The sequence below is a fragment of the Equus asinus genome, chromosome 13 (assembly GCF_041296235.1).
Source record: "Equus asinus isolate D_3611 breed Donkey chromosome 13, EquAss-T2T_v2, whole genome shotgun sequence".
NCBI classification, from domain to species: domain Eukaryota; kingdom Metazoa; phylum Chordata; class Mammalia; order Perissodactyla; family Equidae; genus Equus; species Equus asinus.
In genome coordinates, this window is record NC_091802.1 from 4,736,772 (window position 1) to 4,757,375 (window position 20,604).

General features: G+C 38.8%; 1 protein-coding gene across 3 annotated transcripts; it reads right to left on the minus strand.

Annotated features, from left to right (window-relative positions):
* Positions 1-831: 831 nt before the first annotated feature.
* On the minus strand, positions 832-20,087 carry ZNF286A (zinc finger protein 286A). 3 transcript variants are annotated; one of them, XM_014864214.3, is made up of 7 exons: positions 19,972-20,087; positions 19,335-19,557; positions 18,293-18,381; positions 14,417-14,531; positions 13,252-13,344; positions 4,912-6,166; positions 832-4,050 (listed from the first exon to the last, which is right to left on the minus strand). In XM_014864214.3, the coding sequence occupies exons 2-6, from the start codon at positions 19,369-19,371 to the stop codon at positions 4,935-4,937; spliced, it is 1,566 nt and encodes a 521-aa protein (XP_014719700.1). In that variant the 5' UTR covers positions 19,372-19,557; positions 19,972-20,087; the 3' UTR covers positions 832-4,050; positions 4,912-4,934. The 3 variants fall into 3 exon arrangements, with proteins under 3 accessions (XP_014719700.1, XP_014719699.1, XP_070338406.1); XM_014864213.3 differs by having other exon boundaries at positions 832-6,166; XM_070482305.1 differs by lacking the exon at positions 19,335-19,557 and having other exon boundaries at positions 832-6,166; positions 19,972-20,038.
* Positions 20,088-20,604: the final 517 nt, after the last annotated feature.

The following is a 20,604-nucleotide window of genomic DNA, read 5'->3' on the forward strand; positions in this document are numbered from 1 at the left end:
ATAATACAACTCTGCAACATGCTTGAGCTTACAAAGCATTCTCACATATGTAATCTCATGTAATCCTCACAGAAACTCTCTGAAGTCAATGTTGTGAATATTTTCTTTGGTTTTGGCCTTCTATCGGTGAGTCGCTGACTTTTGGAAAATAGCTCCTTTTGGGAGGATAGATGGGGAGGAGGAGATAAACTTATTTATGCTGAAGTTTACTATTCAACTGCAGCAGACATGTTTGTTTTATCTGTCCAGCATCCTTGGATTTCTTTTAGGGAAGCAGTCCTTCCTCACACCAGTGTAAGCTGTTTGAAGTGGGCAGACTTCACCCTCCCCTGCTCCAGGGTTTTACATGGACTCAGGCCTGGTCAATGAGAGGACTCCAATTCTGAGTTGGTAAATGGTTCAGTGATCAGCATAACTCAAGCAAAGCTGAGAAGTAGCCTTGGGGGTTTTGCTGGAGCTAATATTTAGAAAGAGGTATTCTCCTTGGGATTGTAAATGCTAAGAACCATACTACCTTGGAATTGCCAGCAGATGTATTTGTCATCACTGGAGGAGACTGATGAAAATATATCCAACAGAGAGGAAACCACAGCAGAGATGGAGGTCAACAGTTCTTGATCTAGCAATGCATGAGTCTCTGGTTTCACCCAGATATGTGAACTTTTCTGACATCATGACAATGTGTTTATATGTGAATTGGTGGGAGTGGAGAGGAGGATGAGGTATACACATTTTATATATAGTCAACTCAATCTAAGGGCAGATTATCTGGTTTATGGACAAAGATTAAAAATTAAGAGGTTACACTGTGAAAAATGTAAAGAACAACAATTCAGGGAAAAACATCTAATTTATTGAGGGCATTAATTGGAACTACAAGGTAATCCATAGACGCCACATTTTATGTATTACCACTGGGGAATACCCATCCTCCTTGCCAATAAAACCTATAGTGAGGGACAGCTCATGTGGCTGTGGATCCCAAGACTGCCCACTTGGGACCTAGAAAAGAAGAATTAGGTAATGAAAGGGAGAAAGCAGGGATAAAGAGCTTCCAACTTGAGTCCTGTTGTAATAGTAAAAAAAAAAGTAAGAATTCTAATAAAATAAAAAATTATAAGACTTTTAATAGATAATTGAACTAATTAATTGCCAACTAATTTGAATAACGTTTGGTATTCTTACACTATCATTTTTATACTTTTGGGTGATGTTACATTGTTCTCCCAGAAGCTAAATGTAATTAAAAATTTACACTAAATCAGTTTTTCCTATATTTTGCCTAGTTTTAACTGTACTTTTTACATGAAGTTCTTCCTTCCCTTTTTTCCCCATTACCCCTGCTGGGTGGTGCCTGTACTTGGCCTGAGGCCTCTTGGCACCATTTGGTAGAAATGACCTTCTTCTACTTTTTGACCTTCTCGCAGATGCATGGGCTGCTGAGGGCAGTCCCCAGCTCATGTCTCCAGAAACTGTGAAGCCAGATGAAAATTAGAAATGTCCATTTCCTGGATGATATGGAGATACTTTATGATTGGTCTTTCCTTACCTCTTAAAATATGCTTCAATGAGAATTTAAAAAGCAATTTAAAGTTTTTGACAAAAAATAGATAAACAACATCTTTATTGAGAGTGGGCCAGTAAGAACACTCAAATTTGGTTTATAGGTAACCAAAAACATTTGAAAAGAACACTAAAACTTCCAAGAGTCATGTCAAGTACAAATACGTAGTCAGATTGAACACCAAGCATAAAAAGAACAAATACTGAAATGCAAAGGGCCAGAGTTCTCAGTAAAACTAGCTTAGAGCAAGTCCCTTAACACTATTTAAACTGCAGTCGGATTACAAACTTGAGTCTCTGGAACCATCAGATGGCTCCTGGTTAAGTGATACTCAGAAGGAAAAAAAGCAGATTCCATGAGGTCTCCAGGAGGCTATGTAGGGAGCAGCACCAGATGGAAGAAAGAGCAGAAAGAAGTGAGGCCCCTTCTTTGAGCCAGAGCAGGATGGTCACAGTTCTAAATCAGTAAACAAAAAGTGTGGCAGATACACTCATTCTTAAGTAATTTCTAATTGATGTCTAGCCACTTGCTATAGACTGAATGTTTGTGTCCCCCCAAAATTCATGCTGAAGCTTAACCTCCAATGTGGTGGTATGAGGCGGTAGGGCCTTTGGGAGGTGATTATGTCATGAGGGCAGAACCCTCATGAAGGGGATTAGTGCCCTTATAAAAGAGGACCCAGAAGGTGCTCCCTTGTCCATACACCATGTGAGGACACCGTGAAAAGATGGCTGTCTATGAACCAGGAAACGGGCTCTCAAAAGACACGGAATCTGCCAGGGTGTTAATCTTGGACTTCCCAGTCTCCAGAATTGAGACTGCTGCTTTATAAATAAGCCACTTAGTCTATGGTATTTTGTTATAGCAGCCAAATGGACTAAGACACCAGTTCATTAACACATATATATATACACATATACGTGTATATATATATAGAGAGAGAGGCTCTCTATATAATTTATTGTGTGCTAGGTCTTTTACATGCTTTGTCTTAGTTAATCCTCACAACAACCTTATCAGAGAGGGGTGATTTATTCCCACTTTACAGATAAAGAAACTGAGGCCAGAAAGAGTAAGTAGCTTTTCAAGGCCACATAACTGCTAAGTGGAGATGGCAGAATTCAAACCCAGCTTTGGAAAACCCTTGTTTATCTTATTTTGTTAGTCAAATATTGGCCCCCAAATGATGAATTTCTTTTCACATGAGCATTTGGCATACAGTCACGTGCTGCATAACAACATTTCAGTCAGCAACAAACCACGTATACGACAGTGGTCTTATAAGATTAGTACCATATAGCCTAGGTGTGTAGTAAGCTATACCATCTAGGTTTGTGTAAGTTCACTCTACGATTTTTGCACAGTGACAAAATCACCTAGTGACACATTTCTCAGAATGTATCCCCATCACTAAGCAACACATGACGTATTGAGAAACAGCAAGTATTTTAGGCTTCTCGGGACACATAACCTCTCCTGCAACTACTTGACTCTGCCACTGTAGCACAAAAACAGCCAAATACAACATGTAAATGAATGAATATGGTCAAGTTCCAATTAAACACTATTTACAAAAATAGGCAGCAGGATGGACTTGGTCCGCAAGTCCAGCCAATAGTTTGCCGATTTCTGCTTTAGACCATGAGTATTGAATATTAAGGTGGCAAAAAGGGTTGAGCTCCTTTTCCTTTATCTTGTTCCTGTGTCAGCCATTCTCCTACCCTGACCTCAGACCTTGAGCCTTCCCACCCACCCTGATCCCCTTCAATGTGTTTTTTTTTGGTCTTTCCAAAGTTTCTTCCCAATCTTTTCCATCTCATGTTGATTTCTGCCACTGCTGAATTTATACTTGATTCATCCTTAATGACCTTGCTTTCCACTACCACCACTTCTTCAAACTCTATTCCTCTACTTTTCTGCAGTAATAGAACTAAGGTCTACAGAGAGGGAATTACAAGAAGCAACAGGGATAACGTGGAGGGGGAAAGAGCATGGACTGGTTGCTGAATGTTCCTAAAGGACAGGGTCTAGGAGAGGAGAAAGAAGAAATCTGTAACTACTTTTTTTCCTCTATCTTTTCTATAATCTTCTTTTCACATAATATAATAGAATAACAATAATAACTGACATTTGTGTAGTGTTTTGCTAAATATTTATTTGAACTTTTGCTTTTGTGTTTCCTATCCCACTACTGGTCTTTGGTCACCCATGTAACTTATGTCAATATATCACTGTGGTTTTGTGCCTTTTCTACCTTCTTAGGGCTCTGAGATATAGCAAAGACCGGCCAACATATAGGGAGAACAAGAACAACAACAAAAAAACGTAGGTAAACATGAAGGCCAGAGAAAGGGCAACTTCTTCTTCATGGAGGAAAGCTGCTTATCCTCAAGTGATCACTGTCCTGTGAGCTATTTTCCATATCTGACAGGAAGGTATGTCCTTGTGTCTCACAGTTGCTTCAGTTCTTCTTCTTGACTGGGACCCTAAATATAATAACATATTCAACCCATCAACTTTTCAGACCCTCAACATCCCAGGAGTTTTTTCTCCAAGTGATGAAGCACAGTTTACAGAAAGAAGAATGATGTAAAGAAATGAAATTTCCCTAACACTGATTATAGAAAACCAAGGATTCATTCAATGCCAAGGATAAGAGGGACTTGATCAAAAACTACAGTTAAGGTTTTGACCCATTCTCTACTTCAGGGTAACTTCCAGAGAGGTAGCAATTATCTAAATCTATGACCAGCATAATCTATGTGAACGCAACTTAGAACCTGCTGTAAATACATTCTATTTATGTTCATCAAATTAGACAGTAGCTTCTGAGAGAATCCGAAGCATATTTTAACTCAACTTTTAAGTTTTTATAGCTAATGTAAAAGAAATGACACTCTCTGGAGAAATGTCACTATCTGTATACCTGGATCTCTACTTTGGGTTAAAAAAGAAACGACTCTGTCTTCCCGATGATAAGGATATGAACCCTCTGCCTAATGTACCAACTAAGAACTTCCCTACAAAGTGAGAAGCTGTAACAGGGTTTTGATGTGACAGAGAGGGAGGAACTGGATTTCACAATGATTATATTGCTACCCATGCTCAAGAATTTCTTGAATTTCCACAAAACAGTATTAGCGGGGGTTACAGATCAAAATTTGAGATCTCTGGCCAGAAGCTTTCATAATGATCAACACAAGAGATATAACGAATATTCCTCTACAGCTCAAAACTATGTTATTATGCCAGTAAAATCAGAACCGTACAGAATTGGTCCTCAAGCACCATTTTATGGGTTTTCCACCTAAATACTCAGGTATTTAACAGTGATAAAACCAACTTACATTTCTTCACATTCAGTAATTTTTCAGGGTTGCTCTTCAGTATGAATTCTTTGATGTCTGATGAGGGATGAACTGCATTTAAAGCTTTTCCCACATTCATTACATCTATAAGGTTTCTCTCCAGTATGAGTTCTCTGGTGTTGAATAAGAGCTGATGAATGAATGAAGGCTTTTCCACATTCATTACATTTGTATGGTTTCTTTCCAATGTGAATTCTTTGATGTTTAGCAAAATTTGAGCTCCGGCTGAAGGTTTTCCCACATTCGTTACACTCATAGGGTTTTTCTCCAGTATGAATTCTCTGATGCTGAACAAGATGTGTGCTCTGGCTAAAGGTTTTTCCACATTCACTACATTCATATGGCTTTTCTCCAGTATGAACTCTCTGATGTTTAGTAAGGGATGAGCAATGGCTAAAGGCTTTCCCACATTCCTGACACTTATAGGGTTTCTCTCCAGTATGAGTTCTTTGATGTTTAATAAGTGCTGATGAATGAATGAAAGCTTTATCACATTCATTACACTCATAAGGCTTCACTCCAGTATGAATCAACTGATGCTGCACAAGATGTGTACTTCGATTAAAACCTTTCCCACATTCACCACATTCATAAGGTCTCTCTCCAATGTGAATTCTCTGATGTATTGCGAGGGATGAGCTTTCTGTGAAGGCTTTCTTGCATTCACTGCACTCAAAGAGAATTCTAGTATGAGTTCTCTGATGTTTAGTTAAATTAGCTCTGTGGCTAAAAGACTTCCCACATTCATTGCAGCTATAGGGTTTCTCTCCAGTATGGACTCTCTGGTGTCGAATAAGCACTGAATGGTACGTAAAGAGCTCACCACAATCATTACATTTATGAGGTTTTTTCTCTTTATAGGTTCTCTGCTTTTTCATTAAGTTTGATTTCTGTTTCAATCTGTTTTCAAGTGTATGAAAGGCATAGGAGCCTTTGGGACCTCTGTCCTGAGTGAGAAGGACAGATTTCTGACTACAGTTTTTCCAATATACATCATGCTCATGAGCTCTTTCTTCAGAGAGTGAATTCATGTGAGTGAACATTTCTCTCAAGTGTCTTTCCTGATTTCCTTGCTGATCCTCTAACCAATTTTCACATTCAAGAGTTGTTTCCAAGTTGGAGTCATAGACACTATTTCTTGTCAGTCTGTCTATAATTGCAACCTGGCATGATTCCTCTTTAGAAAAATCTTGCACTGAAGTTGCATCTTTGCTCTCGGGGCTAGTCTCCAAGTCTGAAAGAAATCGGAAATGCAAATTTCCTTTGTTTTCTGAAAGTGCTCAACAAAAAGGCAGTTCTGTAATAGGTTAGAAGTTAATGAAGGTGAAAAGCATGCCTTCAACAAGGAAGTGGATTTGAGTCTTATAAGATGATTTGCAAAGAGAAGTAAATGGAGGGAAATAAATGAACAGTATATGCAGAGAAAATGAGTAGACCCTATCCAGGAGAGTCAGAATGGGGGAAAGATGACCAGAAATACAGGAGAAGAAGGAGGGATGCAGATGAAGCAATATATCACAGAATAAGCTGGAAATCAGCATACTAGATCAGGATGAGGGAGAAACAACTTCGTACAGAACACCTACTCCAGGCAGTAATCACCTTAGTGCAGAGTACAGTTATGACTTCTAAGTTTCCAGTCACCCAATCCGATTCACATCCAAATAAGCATTCCATTTCCAGTTTAATCTCCCATATCAATGATTTTATAATATATCCCTGATACAAAATCTCCTTTGATCTCCCAAAGATATAATAGCAAACATATGAAATTATATTCACACAAGGCTATTCATTACAACACTAACTGAGGTAGCAAAAGACTGGTAACATCTCAAATATCCTACTATAGAGAATTGATTAAATGAACTATGGTGTATACATACAATGGAGGATTATGTCACTTTTTAAAAAATGAGAACTATCTCTACATATTGCTATAAAGTGATCTTCAGGATATATTAAATAAATTTAAAAACGCAGCAAGCTGTAAATGAGTGTGTATAGTTTGCTACTTTTTGTGTAGGAAAAAAGGGGAAGATACACGTATATAGACATATTTGGTAATATTTTCCAAAACCCAGGACAGATAAATGAAACACTAACAGAAGGGGTTATCTGTAGGGAAAGTATCAGAACAGAGAGAGGGCAGGGATGGAAGCTAGACCTCTTCAAGTATATCTGATACAAGTATATTAGAACTTTTATATCCAATATAAAACTACTTTATAAAGCTAAAATAATTTAAATAGTGTAGTCCAAAGAAATAAATAGATAGATCAATAAAACAGAAGAGCAAGTTCAGAAATAAAGTCAAGTATAAACAGGAATTAAGGACAATACAAAGGTGACATTTCAATCAATGAACTAAAGATAATTTGTTTTTCCAATAAATGTTGCTATGACTAATTAAACATAGATCTGTCCCTCATTCCATACAACCAAATGACTTATTCATTCTTCTATCTACTCTACCATACACTAAGCTCTGGTCTAGGCACTAGGGAAAAACACACACAGTCCCTATGCACGTGAAGGGAGAAAGAATTTAGTCTAACATTCACAAATACATATAAAAATGCAACTGTAGTAAGTACTAAGAAATAAAAGTCCAATGATGCTCTGAAAGAATATAAGAGGAGAAATCTAGGGAGATGAGGGGAGGCTTCACTGAGGAAGTAAATGACTGAGCTGAAGTGAAAGTGGGGTTGGGGTTGGGGTGAGTGTTTCAGGTAATAGGTACAAAAGCGCTGAGATGAGCACTCCAGGTAGAGGGAATGACAGTACAAAAGCCCCGTGGTGAGAGGGACATCCAAGAAAAGCACGGTGGTAGAGAGCACGGACTCCGGACTCAGAACGCGTGACTTTAATCCCAGCTCTGCCACTTACTAGCTGTGTGACCTGGGGCACGTTACTTAACCTCTCTACTTCCACCTCGTTGTCTGTAAAATGGGGCAATAACTAACTACTTTATGGAATAAAGGAATAATAACAATTACTACCTTAAGGAGCACTAAATGAGAATATTTATAAAGCACTTGAAACTCTGACACAGCATAAGTGTATATAAGTGTTTGTTAAATAAATAAAACATAAATTGATATAAGGCTAGGATAGGTAGAGATCTCAAAGTGGACCCCAGGTGGACCCCTGGGAGTCTGTAAGTTCAAAACTATTTTCAAAATAATGCTTAGATGTTATTTGCCTTTTTTATTGTCTTGACATTTGCACTGATGTTGCAAAGGTGATGGTGGTAAAACTGCTCATGACTTAGCATGAATCAGGACAATGACGCCACACTGAACTGGTAGTTATAATATTCTTCCCCATCATGTACTCTCAGTTAAAAAAAAGAGAGCCAGTTTTACTTAAAAATGTCTGAGGAAACAGTAAACATACTTAATTTTATTAAACTTCAAACCTTGAACAATGCTTTTTAAATATTCTGGATTGCTGAAACAGGAAATATTCATGAAGCAATTCTGTTCATGTCAAAGTCTGATGGTTGTCTTAAAGAAAACCACCTAGGAGACAGTCTGAGTTGTGATTTGAACTAGCCACTTTATGCATGGACCCCCATTTTTACTTGAAAGAATGACTGACAGACAAACTATGTTATCCATGTCGGGTGTTCGGCAAATATTTTCTCAAAAATGAACAAAGTGAGCCTGTCACTTTAAGGAAAACAACTGAAGTATTTGATAAAACTGAAGCTTTCAGGCAGAAATTAGAATTTTGGAAAACTTTTATCTACCACTGATAGCTTGATAGTTTCCTAATACTTAAAAGACTTTTCTGAGGAGGTCAGTGGTGATTTTAAAAATTGTGATTTTTTAAAATATTGCATAATGTAATGTGTCAATATTTGGAAGATCTACATAACTCAGTGAACTGGTATTTTCCAAAAGATTAATAGATTTTAATGTAAGAGTATGAAAAATTCACGGGGGTGGTTTCAGATGCCATATTGTATATAATCTTTAAGAAACTACTGCTTGCCCAGTTTTGGTGTAGTATCAGAATAGCCACAATTATTTGAAAAATCTATAAAATACTCCTCCCTTTTCCTACTATATATTGGTGTGAGGCTGGGTTTTCTTAATACAGGTCAACCCAAACAACACATCCACAACAAAAGGCATTCAGAAGAAGGTGCAAGAATACAGCTGTCTTCTGTTAAGCCATACATCAAACAGATCTGCCAAATATAAAACAATGCCATTCTTTTCAAGAATATTTTTTGTTGCAGAAGAGTTGTTTTCACAAAAATTGTTATTTGTGTTAACATGTAATGGGTTTATAATTGTTATTTTTAAATGAATTATCTAATAGTTGAAAATCTTTCTCAGTTTTAAATTCTAATACACTAAGTATTGGTAGACGTAACCCACACAAACAAAAGCTCTTAAGGGTCCTCAATGACTTTTGCAGTTAAGTTAGGTTTTATAAGGCCAAAACATTTAAGAGCTGCTAAGACAGAGTACAGAGATGGAGGGAGAGTAATTGTGAGATAAGATTGGAATAATGAGTAAAAGACAGATTTTGCAAGACTTTCTTGGCCTCAAGGAGTCTGGTTGTAATCCTAACAGCAATGGAAAGCCATTGAAATGTTTTAAGCAAAAGGGTGGCACCATCAGATCTGTATTTTGAAAACATCACTCTCACTAAGAATGTGAAGAATGGAGCATATGAGGACAAAGGTGGAATCAGGTGGAACAGATTATCACAGTAGTCCAGGCAAACAAAATGGAGATGGGGGGATATTAACAATGAAGAAATAATCAGAATATAATTAGATAAACACAATGATCAACTGGATAAAGGAGAGAGAGGGGAAGTATAAAGACTGTTCATAGATTTCTGTTCAATTTGCTAAGACACTGAGTGTCAGTAAGACAAATATTGGAAAAGGATCCTATCGGCGGGGAGGGATGGAGAATTTGGGGATATATCAGGCATTCGGTTTTAAACACGTTGTATTGACGTGAGTCTGACGTAAGCAAATGGCAACACCAAATAGTTACACAAACATTCAGACCAGCAGCTCCAAGGAGAGGTCTAGGATGAAAACACAGATTTGGGATTAGTCTAGACGGAGAGGATAATTTGGTTGTGGGAATGGATGAGACTGCCAAAGGAGAAGGCAGAGGCTGCAAACAGGTGACCAGCTGGACAAACCTGACCCTCAGACAAGTTTTGTTTGGCCCAAATTGTTTCTATAAATTTTTGAGATTAGTTACCAACATTTAAAAATAGGAAGATTTCACAGAGAAATTCAAATTTTAAGTTTCTCTCGGAAAAAACTGGAAGCACAATGAATGACAACCACCAATTAGAGCAAAGTTGGCAACTACAGCCCACTGCCTGCTTTTCTAAATAAAGTTTTACTGGAACGCAACCATGTCCATTCTTTCACAGATTGCCTATGGCTGCTTTCAGACTACCACGCCAGACTGAGTAGTTGCAGCAGGGACTATATGTCCCACAACGCCTGATTTACTCATTATCTGACCCTTGACATAAGTTTGTCAGCCCTTGAGCTAGAGCTAACAGACTAATGGCTACTCCCTTTTGGTCGAGGCATGTGCTCTTCCAGTTCACCTGTCCCCACCCTGTTTGCTTCACTCAGTTATATCATCCTGGCCCAGGCAGGCACTCACATTTATGATTGCAAGTACACAGAGGGAAGGGAGATTCAAACCAAACCTTGAGCAACTCAAACACTTAGTTGTTCAGAAAAGAAAGCTAAGAAGATACAACCAGAGAGGTAGGAGGCAATTCCAAATGGATTAAGGATTTAAAGGAAAAATGAAAGGACAAATATATCAGAAGAGAACAGAAGCAAATAGTTCTGTAATCTTGGGGTAAGAAAGGACTTTCTCTACGCTAACCAAAAGACAGAAAATAAAAGATTGTAATTCATTAAATTTGCATAATAAAAAGAATAGCAAAACCAAAAGGCAAAAAACTATAAACAAATCTATAATATAGTAAAGAATAAATAGCTCACATAGAAGAGTTCTAATAGATCACTACGAAAATGGCAATATTTCCCACAAAAAAGGGAGAAGCATGGTGAATAGGCATGTCACAAAAACAGACAGGCCTACGAGGGGAAAAAGACATAGCCACAATCACAAAGGACAATTTTAAAACTCTCTCAGTATTCAAAAGAATAAAAAGATTAAAAAAAATAGAATATTAAGGGGAAATTTTCTTTATGAGATATACACACTATCACATATAGTCATTAAAACAGTAAGGTATTGGAGCACAGGTAGACAAGTAAACCAGAGAGCCAAGAAACAGACCCAAGTATTTATGGGACCTGGTTTACCACAGAGTTGGCATTACAAATCAGGGACAAAAGATAGATTTTTCAATAAATGATGCTGGACTATTGACTTTAAGTATGGGCAAAGATAGAATTAGTTCCCTATTTCACACCACATATTAAAAAAAGCTACTTCTAAAACAAAACTTGAACATTTTAGAATAAAGTACAGATTATCTTCCTGACATTGGAATAAGGAAGACGAGTCACAAAAAGCACAAACTAAAAAAAATTGATAAATATAACATTAAAATTTTAAAATTCTGTATGCATAAGATACCATAAAATACAATAAACCACAAACTAAAAGAATCAATTTTTTTCTTACTGATTTGTGATGGTACCTCTGTCATACAGGCTAATGTACCTAAAATCTATAAAGAACTCCAACAATCCAAACAAAGATGTGAATGGTCCAATTTTTAAAAATAGGCAAAGGATATCAACAGGTAATTTACAAAAGAGGAAACCTGTAATAGCTAATAAACATAAGAAATACTCAAACTTACCTATAACCAGAGAAATGTAAATTAAAAAACATGATATATTATTTCATATCCACCAGACTGACAAAAATTAGTAAATCTAATAGCATCAACTGCTGGCCAGGGTGGTGGTGGGACATGGGCAATTCCTAATAAAGCTAACCATGTGATATCTTGAGACTCAGTAATTCTTATTCTGCTTATCTACCCTAAACCAACTTTTACGATGAACATAAGGAGTCAATAAAAGGATGGTCATTGCGATTTTCTTTCTAATGGCAAAGAAATAAAAATAAGCTGTTCAGTTTATTCACACAATGGACTTACTCCACAGTAGTTAAAATGAATAAACATAATTCATATGTATTAACACAGATTAATATCAAAATACAATGTGAAGTTTAAAAAAGTCAGATTACAAAGAAAAAGTATAATTGTTCATACTATATACACATATTGTTTTTTGTACATATGTAGAAACATTAGAATGATTCACATTGACTGTACCAACTTATTTCTAGCGAGAGAATGAAAGGCCTTTAAATCTGTGATATCTTTTATTTCTTAAAAAGTAAAAGATAGCACACACCTATAAGAATGGCTAAAATGAAGGCAGTCAATATTAAGTGTTGATGAGGATGCAGAGCAACCAGAACTCACATAGTCTGCTAGGAGGAATGTAACTGGTACAATGACTCTGGAAACCTTTTGGCAGTATCTACCAAAAGCGAACATGCACCTACCCTCTCACCCAACAATTCTACTTATATGTATATATCCAACAGAAATGCATATATGTGTTCACCAAAAGACACATAAAAGAATGTACATAGCAGCACTATTCACATAGCCCCAAACTAGAAACTACCCAAATGCCCGTCTCAGGAAAAGGGATAAACTGGTACAACATGATGAAAGACTGTACAACAAAGAGAATGAATGAACTACAACTACATATAACAGCATGACGTACCTCACAGGAATCCTCAGTGAAGGACGCCAGACACAGGAGTACATACAATATGATTCTGTTTACATAAGATTCAAGAACAGTCAAAACCGATCTGTGGTGTTAGAAGTCAGGATACGGTTACCCTTACAAGGAAGGAGGTGACTCAAAGAGGGCACAGGGGTGCTTCTGGGGTGCTGGTAAGGCTGTTTCTTGATCCGGGTACTAGTTACATGAATGTGTTCAATTTGTGAAAATTCACAGAACTGTATGATTTATATTTTTATCTATTTTATATCACAAATAAAGAAAGGAAGAAAAAGAAAGAAAAGAGGCAAAATATTAGCATGTGTTTGATTTGGGTAGTGGATACCTGTGTTACTTTATTTTCTCAACTTTTGTATGTGTTTAAAATGCTATGTAATTTAAAGTATTTTAAAAATAAAAGTATGTAGGCACTTCTAATATTCTTTCTTAAGCACCGAAAAGTGCCACTAATCCACTGTCCTGCGGGGCCATTATTTCTGAAGACTCCTGTCTAGCTGACTCACCTGAATAGCCACTTTTAGGGGCTTTTCTCTCAAGCATCAATGGTTCTTTTGCATTCTCCAAATAGTAGTTCTCAGGCTTGGAAACTGGAAGCCCTGCTCATTAAAAAAAAGAAAGAAAGAAAGAAATGGGACTCAGTTATTTGTGATGGGCACAAAGATCTATCCTAGAGCATAGTCCCAACTCCTTGATCTACAAAGAAGACAGGATATGACAGGGGGATCCGGAGTAAGGGAAGATGCAACTCTAACTGAAGCTGAAAATATCTGTAGCAAGAGTCTGGGCCTGGTAAGAGCTTATACGCATTTGAAACACAAATGTTTTTGCCTGTCAAAAAAGAAGACAATTTCTCTTTCTTTACTGAGGAAGTCCCAGAGAGATGGTGCAGATAAAAATTCTTAGCTCAGGGAAGATGGGGAAGAAGCTGGAGAAAGCTGAACCTCAGGGGCAGCAGCACAAGGTTGTGACTGTGGCAACTAGAGTTTTTGTCTTCTAATGTTTTTCTTTTCTTCCTTCTTCAGTTACTAGAACCTGCTTTCTTAAGGTATTTATTACATGAGGTCTGGGAGGGGCTAACATAGTTCCTTCCACCCCTCATATGAACACATACACACACACACACACACAGGCAGGCACAGGATCCAAACTGGCCAGAGTACCCTATCTCCCTGGCTCTAGTAATTGTTCCACTGATGGACATGTGACCCCATTTGCTCAAACTCCCAGGATAGAATCATTATGTTTTTTTGCCAACTCTCTAACTGGAAGAATAATGTAATGCTAAAGCTGCCAATGGTCATTTTTGCTACATGGAGAGATCCTAAGAATAAAACCAATACAAGGCAAAGCAAGCCATGTGATAAAAATAAATAAATAAAAGAAATTCCTGACAATATATTTGATCCCTAATCAAGATTTTTTTCCCCTTTAAACTAGTGTGAATTAAGTTTCTGTCACTTGAATTCAAAGAATCCTGATAAAAAAACAAGCATAGACATTTCACCAAGAACCTAGAGCAGAAACAGATTTTTCTCTGGGCCCAAAGGGGTCAACATTTTATGATTCCTCAATGGAAAAGTGAAGGCTTCCTTACGCTATTTCACTTTCAATAAAGTAATGATATCCCCACAAGCAGATTCCAGAGTCACAATGAGAACCCATCCTTACAAAGCGAGACCAGGTTCCTATAGTTCTCCAGCATCACATCCCTTTGTGCAGGATCCAGCTTCCCCCACTCCTCTGGGGTAAAGTCCATGGCCACATCCTTGAATGTCATTGATGCCTAAGACACAAAACATACTTTTGTTCACCATCTTTCACTCGATAGTCTCCCTTTCACCATCTAGTTTCTGTTGGCCCTGAGGTAGGCACGTGAGATATATTCAACAGGGGAAATGACTAATAAATGAATAAATTCTAATGTATTCACATTCTGAATATTCTATGTAAAGTCACAGGGTATCAATTATGTGCCAGGCACACGGTCCTAGATTCAAAATGAGAACCAAAAGAAATAAGACCATAGTTTCTCCACTGAGAGACTCTAATTCTTCTGGGGAATAAAGAGTTAAAACACGCACCAATGAGTCAACAACGTAGCTCAGCAAAGTAAACAAAATACAGGCAGAGAATAAAAGGCAAGTCTGCATAACTCTCCTTGTGAGTCCTCAATAAAAACTTGAATCAATCTAGCCAATCAGAAGATGAACTGAAATATAGAATTTGTGAATGGAGAACTCACAGGCAGTGAGCACCAAATCCAGTTAATCATGGAATTAAGTCAACGCAAAAAGCATTAAATTAGAAAATGACAGCAACAAATTAAGAGTACTGATAAAACGGATAAATGTTTATAGGTAAATATCATAGGATTAAGTTAATATAAGACCAAAAATACAAAAACTATATGGAGATAAATGCATTATCAGTATCGAACAATTCTCTTTAAGTAAAGCCATAAAGAATGGAAATAATATCCCAAGGTTGTTGAAATAAACATATAGTAAATGCTACAACTGGACAGAAAAATTTCTATTTAAACATTCATACAGCATTTGTAAAAAGTAACAAAGTAAATCTTAATAAATTCCAAAACAGAAAGAAGAGAGCAATACCAGATGATAACTGAAAAAAAATTCAAAATAATAATGAAATAAAATGCAAAAAGCAATGCCAAATGGCTAAAAATGTCCTCACAGGAAATTTCATGGCTTGAAACACTTCCATTTCATTAAAAACATAATGGAAATAAATGGACAAAGCATACAAGTCAAATTAGAGAAAGAACAGCAACAAACTAAGGAAAACAGAAAGAATTACAGGACAAAAGCAGAAATTAAGGGGGAAAAATGAGAAAAATAGGACAGCTGGGGAAGCTGAAAAGTTAGTAGGTTACAGTATTATACCAATGTTAACTTTCTGATTTTGGAAAAAGAATAATAAAGCAAGGTAAATGTTAACATTTGGAGAATCTGAATGGAGAGTATATGAGATATCTTTCTACTATTTGCAACATTTCTTTAAATCTAAAATTATTTCAAACTAAAGTTTCCAAAAATGGAAATAATCTGAGACTTAAAAAATACAAGAATCCATCCTTGGAAAATAAAATAAAATGTAAAAATCATTAAGTAGCCACTATACAGACGAAATGCTACAAGGAAAAATGATCTTGATCTTACAATCTCAATATCTATGGCTAAACTGACAGTAGTGGGAATTAACTAACAAACCTTTAAAAGGAAAAAATCAGAAAAATGAAAATGCAAACTGTTGCCTAAAAGACAGAAAAAATACAAAAGAAACGAAAGCATAGTAAACAGAATTATACAAATCACGTGGCAAGAAAAATTTGAAACATACAAGTAATGGTATTAATGGGAATGAGTTAATTTCCCTTATAAAAAGGTTTTTCAAAAAAGTCACATCCTGTTTACAGAAAGGATACCAAACAAAAACCCAAAAGTTGGGCGTGGGGGGTAAAGGGAAGGAAATATGTATACGACATGTCCCAATACAGCAGTCCAAGCTCAACTAAAACATATGGAAAAATATACATCAAACTGTTATCCTCAGTAGGGAGAGGCGGGGGACTGCATTTGGGGAGGTAAGTAGTGTTATCTTTATATATATCTAAACACATCTCTGTCGTTCATCTGGTAACAATGAGCAAGAATTAAAACTTCAATGTTTTTAAAAATCTACTAAGTAAAGGATAAAAAAAAATAGCCCAGACAAATTATAGTAAGAAAGACAGTTGCAATACTGGCACCAAACAGAATCTTATGTAATGCAAAAAGGACAAAGAGAGTCTCTAAAATTTCCATGAAAGGTTTAACTCACTCTAATGCTGTCAAAGTCTTGAATCTAATATCAAAGTGTTAAAATATATAAAGCATTCACCCTTCTTCTGGTAGCTGTATCCTGATTTTTCTCTGGCTACTGTGCCTGGCCACTTTTAGTCCGTGTAGTTTAGGTAGTACTAATTCCACCTCTGACCCATGGGTGGGACGTGTTTGTATGTGTGTATGCAGGTATATTCTCTAGGTGTGACCAACTAGAGAATCACACTTAGATCTGGCCAATAATGGTCCAAGAACGGGCCTAATACCTGTTAAAGAGTTAACCCCAGGACTTCTGTGGGAATGACTAGGAGAGAAGATGCCCTTTCTCTCTGATCTTCAACATGGGAAGATGTAAGCCTAAATTTCTCAGGGGCCGGCACTAGGAAAAAAGCCTGCTTGAGAGCAAAACCCACAGAAAAGAAAAGGTCACTGAAATGGAGAGAATAGGTTCTAACACTCCTGCTTGAGCTCTATTTCTAGCCAGACCTGGAGTTTTCAGTTATGTTGGTCAATACAAACCTGTTTTTGCTTAAGCCAGTTCGAGCTGACTTTTCATCAACTGCAACTTAAAGCTTCTTGACTAATAAAGTCTTCCACACTAATGTAAGGCAGTTGAGAAATCAATGGAGACAAGCAAGTATATAAGGATCCTGAGAAGTCACTTTTACAAATAGCACCAAGGTGCAACATCTACTTTTTACACTTTGGACTACAGTAGCAAAGAGAAAGGCTAACCGAGGAATCTTTGGGTTGTGGCATGCCACACACATCATGGAGAGCTCCTTTCTCCTATCGAACTTCTTGTAATAAAAATTTTCAAACATACAAAAAGTTGAAAGACTAATACACTAATTACTCGTGTAGTATGGCCACCACTTAATTCAACAATTCTTAATATTTGCCCTTGCAGTGGGGACTGGAATAAGTTACACACCTGATAACACTTCACCTCTAAAACGCCTTAGCATCCATCATCCATCCTTCCATAGGCCTTCTCCTCCCAGCATGCCTTTGAACTATTTGAGTACTTATCGTTCATAGTTCATTCCGGCACTTTAGGTGCCTTCTTAAATTCCTACTTAGCAGTCCCACGTATGTTGTTTCCACTAGAGAAACATAAATGTTAAGAGGTATGCACCACATTGTCTTTTAAAATGGTTTCCTAAGCTACCACGCACATAAATTAGCATAAGAGGCTAAAGAAAAGTAATGTTCCTTATACAGCCTGTTGAGTGACAACCAATTACCGGATGGAGAAGATACCATGGGTAAGTGGAAAACATCTTCTGAGTCTATTAGTCACCCCAGTGGTCTCTTAGAATTAGAACTCAGCTCTCCAGATGGGCTCTAGTGGACAAACTCCACATCAAAAAGAAGGGAGTGGGGCTGGCCTGGTGGCACAGCGGTTAAGTGCGTACTTTCCGCTTCGGTGGCCCGGGGTTCGCCGGTTTGAATACCGGGTGCAGACATGGCACCGCTTGGCAAGTCATGCTGTGGTGGGCGCCCCACATATAAAGTAGAGGAATATGGGCACGGATGTTAGCTCAGGGCCAGTCTTCCTCAGCAAAAAGAGGAGGACTGGCAGCAGATGTTAGCTTAGGGCTAATCTTCCTCAAAAAAAAAAGAAAAAAGAAGGGAGTGCAGCTGTACTTTGAGAAATAAGATGAGCTTTCAATAATTGGTGGACACTCACACTCACCTGGGATCTGGCTGTGAGGCGCAGAGCTGCCACTTCTCCCTCTTCTGTGCTCTTCTCTTGGGAAAAGGACGAATCCTGGGAAGACAGAACTAAGGGCAAGAAGGCAGTAATGATGAGGCCTAGATCTATCTTGTGGCTCAGATTTACAAGTCTAAAAAAATCCCTCCACCATACTAATGATGCTCCCTGCAAACACAGGAACTGAACGGAGCCCCAAACAACCCAGGATCCCAAGGTCACGAAGAATGTCCAGGAATGTTGCTACTTGGGGCTTAAATTCATTCAGTCGCTATAATCACAACACATACCGGAAGACGGCACTCTCTGATCTAGAAATTAGAATAAGTCAGTTTATTTCCAAGCTTAAGCTACATTAAATTAATATCAGAAAAATAGGCTCAATGGTTCCCACAAATCACTCCACAAGCTTAAAACGTAGATTGCTGGATCCCACCTCCAAATAATTATCCATTAGCTGAGTCTGGGGTACAATTATAAATCTAACAAGTACCCCGGGGGTAATACTGATTATAGAAGATCATAGACCAAACTTTAAGAAAGACCAGCCTAGTGGAACTGGAAGTCAGTCAACTTCTTTGCCTGTTTTCTACTATGTAAAACAAAAGAATTTGCTCTACTGAAATCAGAGGATATTGTGAAAAGAGGGATAACAGGTGTGGGAAAATATTTTTGCGAACCAAAAAGCTAAATTTTCAGACTCACTAATCGAGGCTAGGATGGCATAACCATTTGGGAGGAAGAACGTGTCAGAAAAAGTAATTGAGGCTGTGCTCACGCCGTAGAAGCTAACATTTCGCTCACATTTTGGGGGTGGCTTTGAAGGGTTCATTGTTCACCCAGCTGAAAGAGGGGTGATCCCATACCAAGCCCTCCATTCTCAAAGAGCCCATCCATCTCCCAGACAAAGGAGACGGACAGCGCGCTCTGCCAAGAGCCACTTCCCCCGACGCCACTTACTTCCCATCAGGAGGAAGAATTTCGCCCTTCCACAATACAAGTTCAACACTTCAGCAATTCTCACCTCTCTTCTCGGGCATTTCGGCCAAATCTGTGTCCATGATCACCACTTCCTTCTGGTTCTGAAGATTCTGACCTTCCCCCCAATTCAGACCTCTGGGCAGAAAAGTGAGAAGCCCCCGAGGCCTCGCGGTCCTCCTTCCTGCCTCTCCTCTAGGAGCTCTGCTGAAAGGCTTCGGTCAGGTAGGGTCACTCTCGAGCCTGGCTCGATCCTACGAGTCTGGAACCTGGAAACCCGGGAACAGCATCCCTGAGGCTGGGTCCTCAGATGCCTGTGCCCGCTGCTCGGAGCTGTCCCTGGGGGCAACTGAGCGGCTGGAAGAGGTGGCGCCGGGGCTGCCGCCGAGGTACAAGGCGCGGAGACACATCCCGCCGCGCTGGGGGCTCTTCCCCAAGCCCCACGACAGCCCTGCACCCCGCCCGTCGCGCACCCGCCGGCACCGCGCTCTCACCCGCGTCCCCAGGAGGCGGCAACCGCGGGAGGGATTCAGGCCACAGCGTGAGGGGATGGGGCTCATGGTCTGCCCTCTAGGCCCCTTTCACAAACGCGCCCTCTAGCCCCGACTCGGCACAGATTGATCCCCCGGGGGCCACAACCGACGCGGAGCGCAGAAGAGCGGCATCTTAAACGACCAACTCACCTCTCATTCCGGGCCTGACAAAGGCTACGAACTTCTTAGGCAAGCTCCCAGTCGCGCATGCGTAACAAGGAGCGGGGCAAGGCTGCCGGCCTCATCCAGCCCCGGAACTACGATTCCCAGAAGCCCCTGAGAACTGCCAGACGCAGATTCTCAGCAGGTGGGAGCACACGTGGCGCAGTTGGGAGTATTGAAGGACTAGTGGTCTCTTGCCCTCTCGCGAGATCGCTTGTGTCGGATCCTTTGGATAACGGAGAGCGCCATAGCTAGGGAGCCGGAGCCGAGTCAGTCTTTGTCCGCGCGGGTTGACTACAAGTGGCATTACAGCACGGTGCTTAGGGTTGCTGAGGACTTCAACCCAAATAACTGTAATGTAAGATATATTAGTAGTATATAGATTTTTCCATATTTTTTCCTCCCCAAACACATCCTTTCATCCAAACAATGTGAAAGGTGGTTTTTTGTTTGTTTTTTAGGAACAGCAGGTTGTATACTCAATCCGAGGTTCATGCATCCATGGACTACCTGTAATAATGAAAATTCACGTGTGTGAGATAGATGAGTTGAAAAGATTTAGTCAGTTTCAACAAATTTGAGCAACAGATTCTTTGCAGGCATAAAAATTAGTTAACGCTG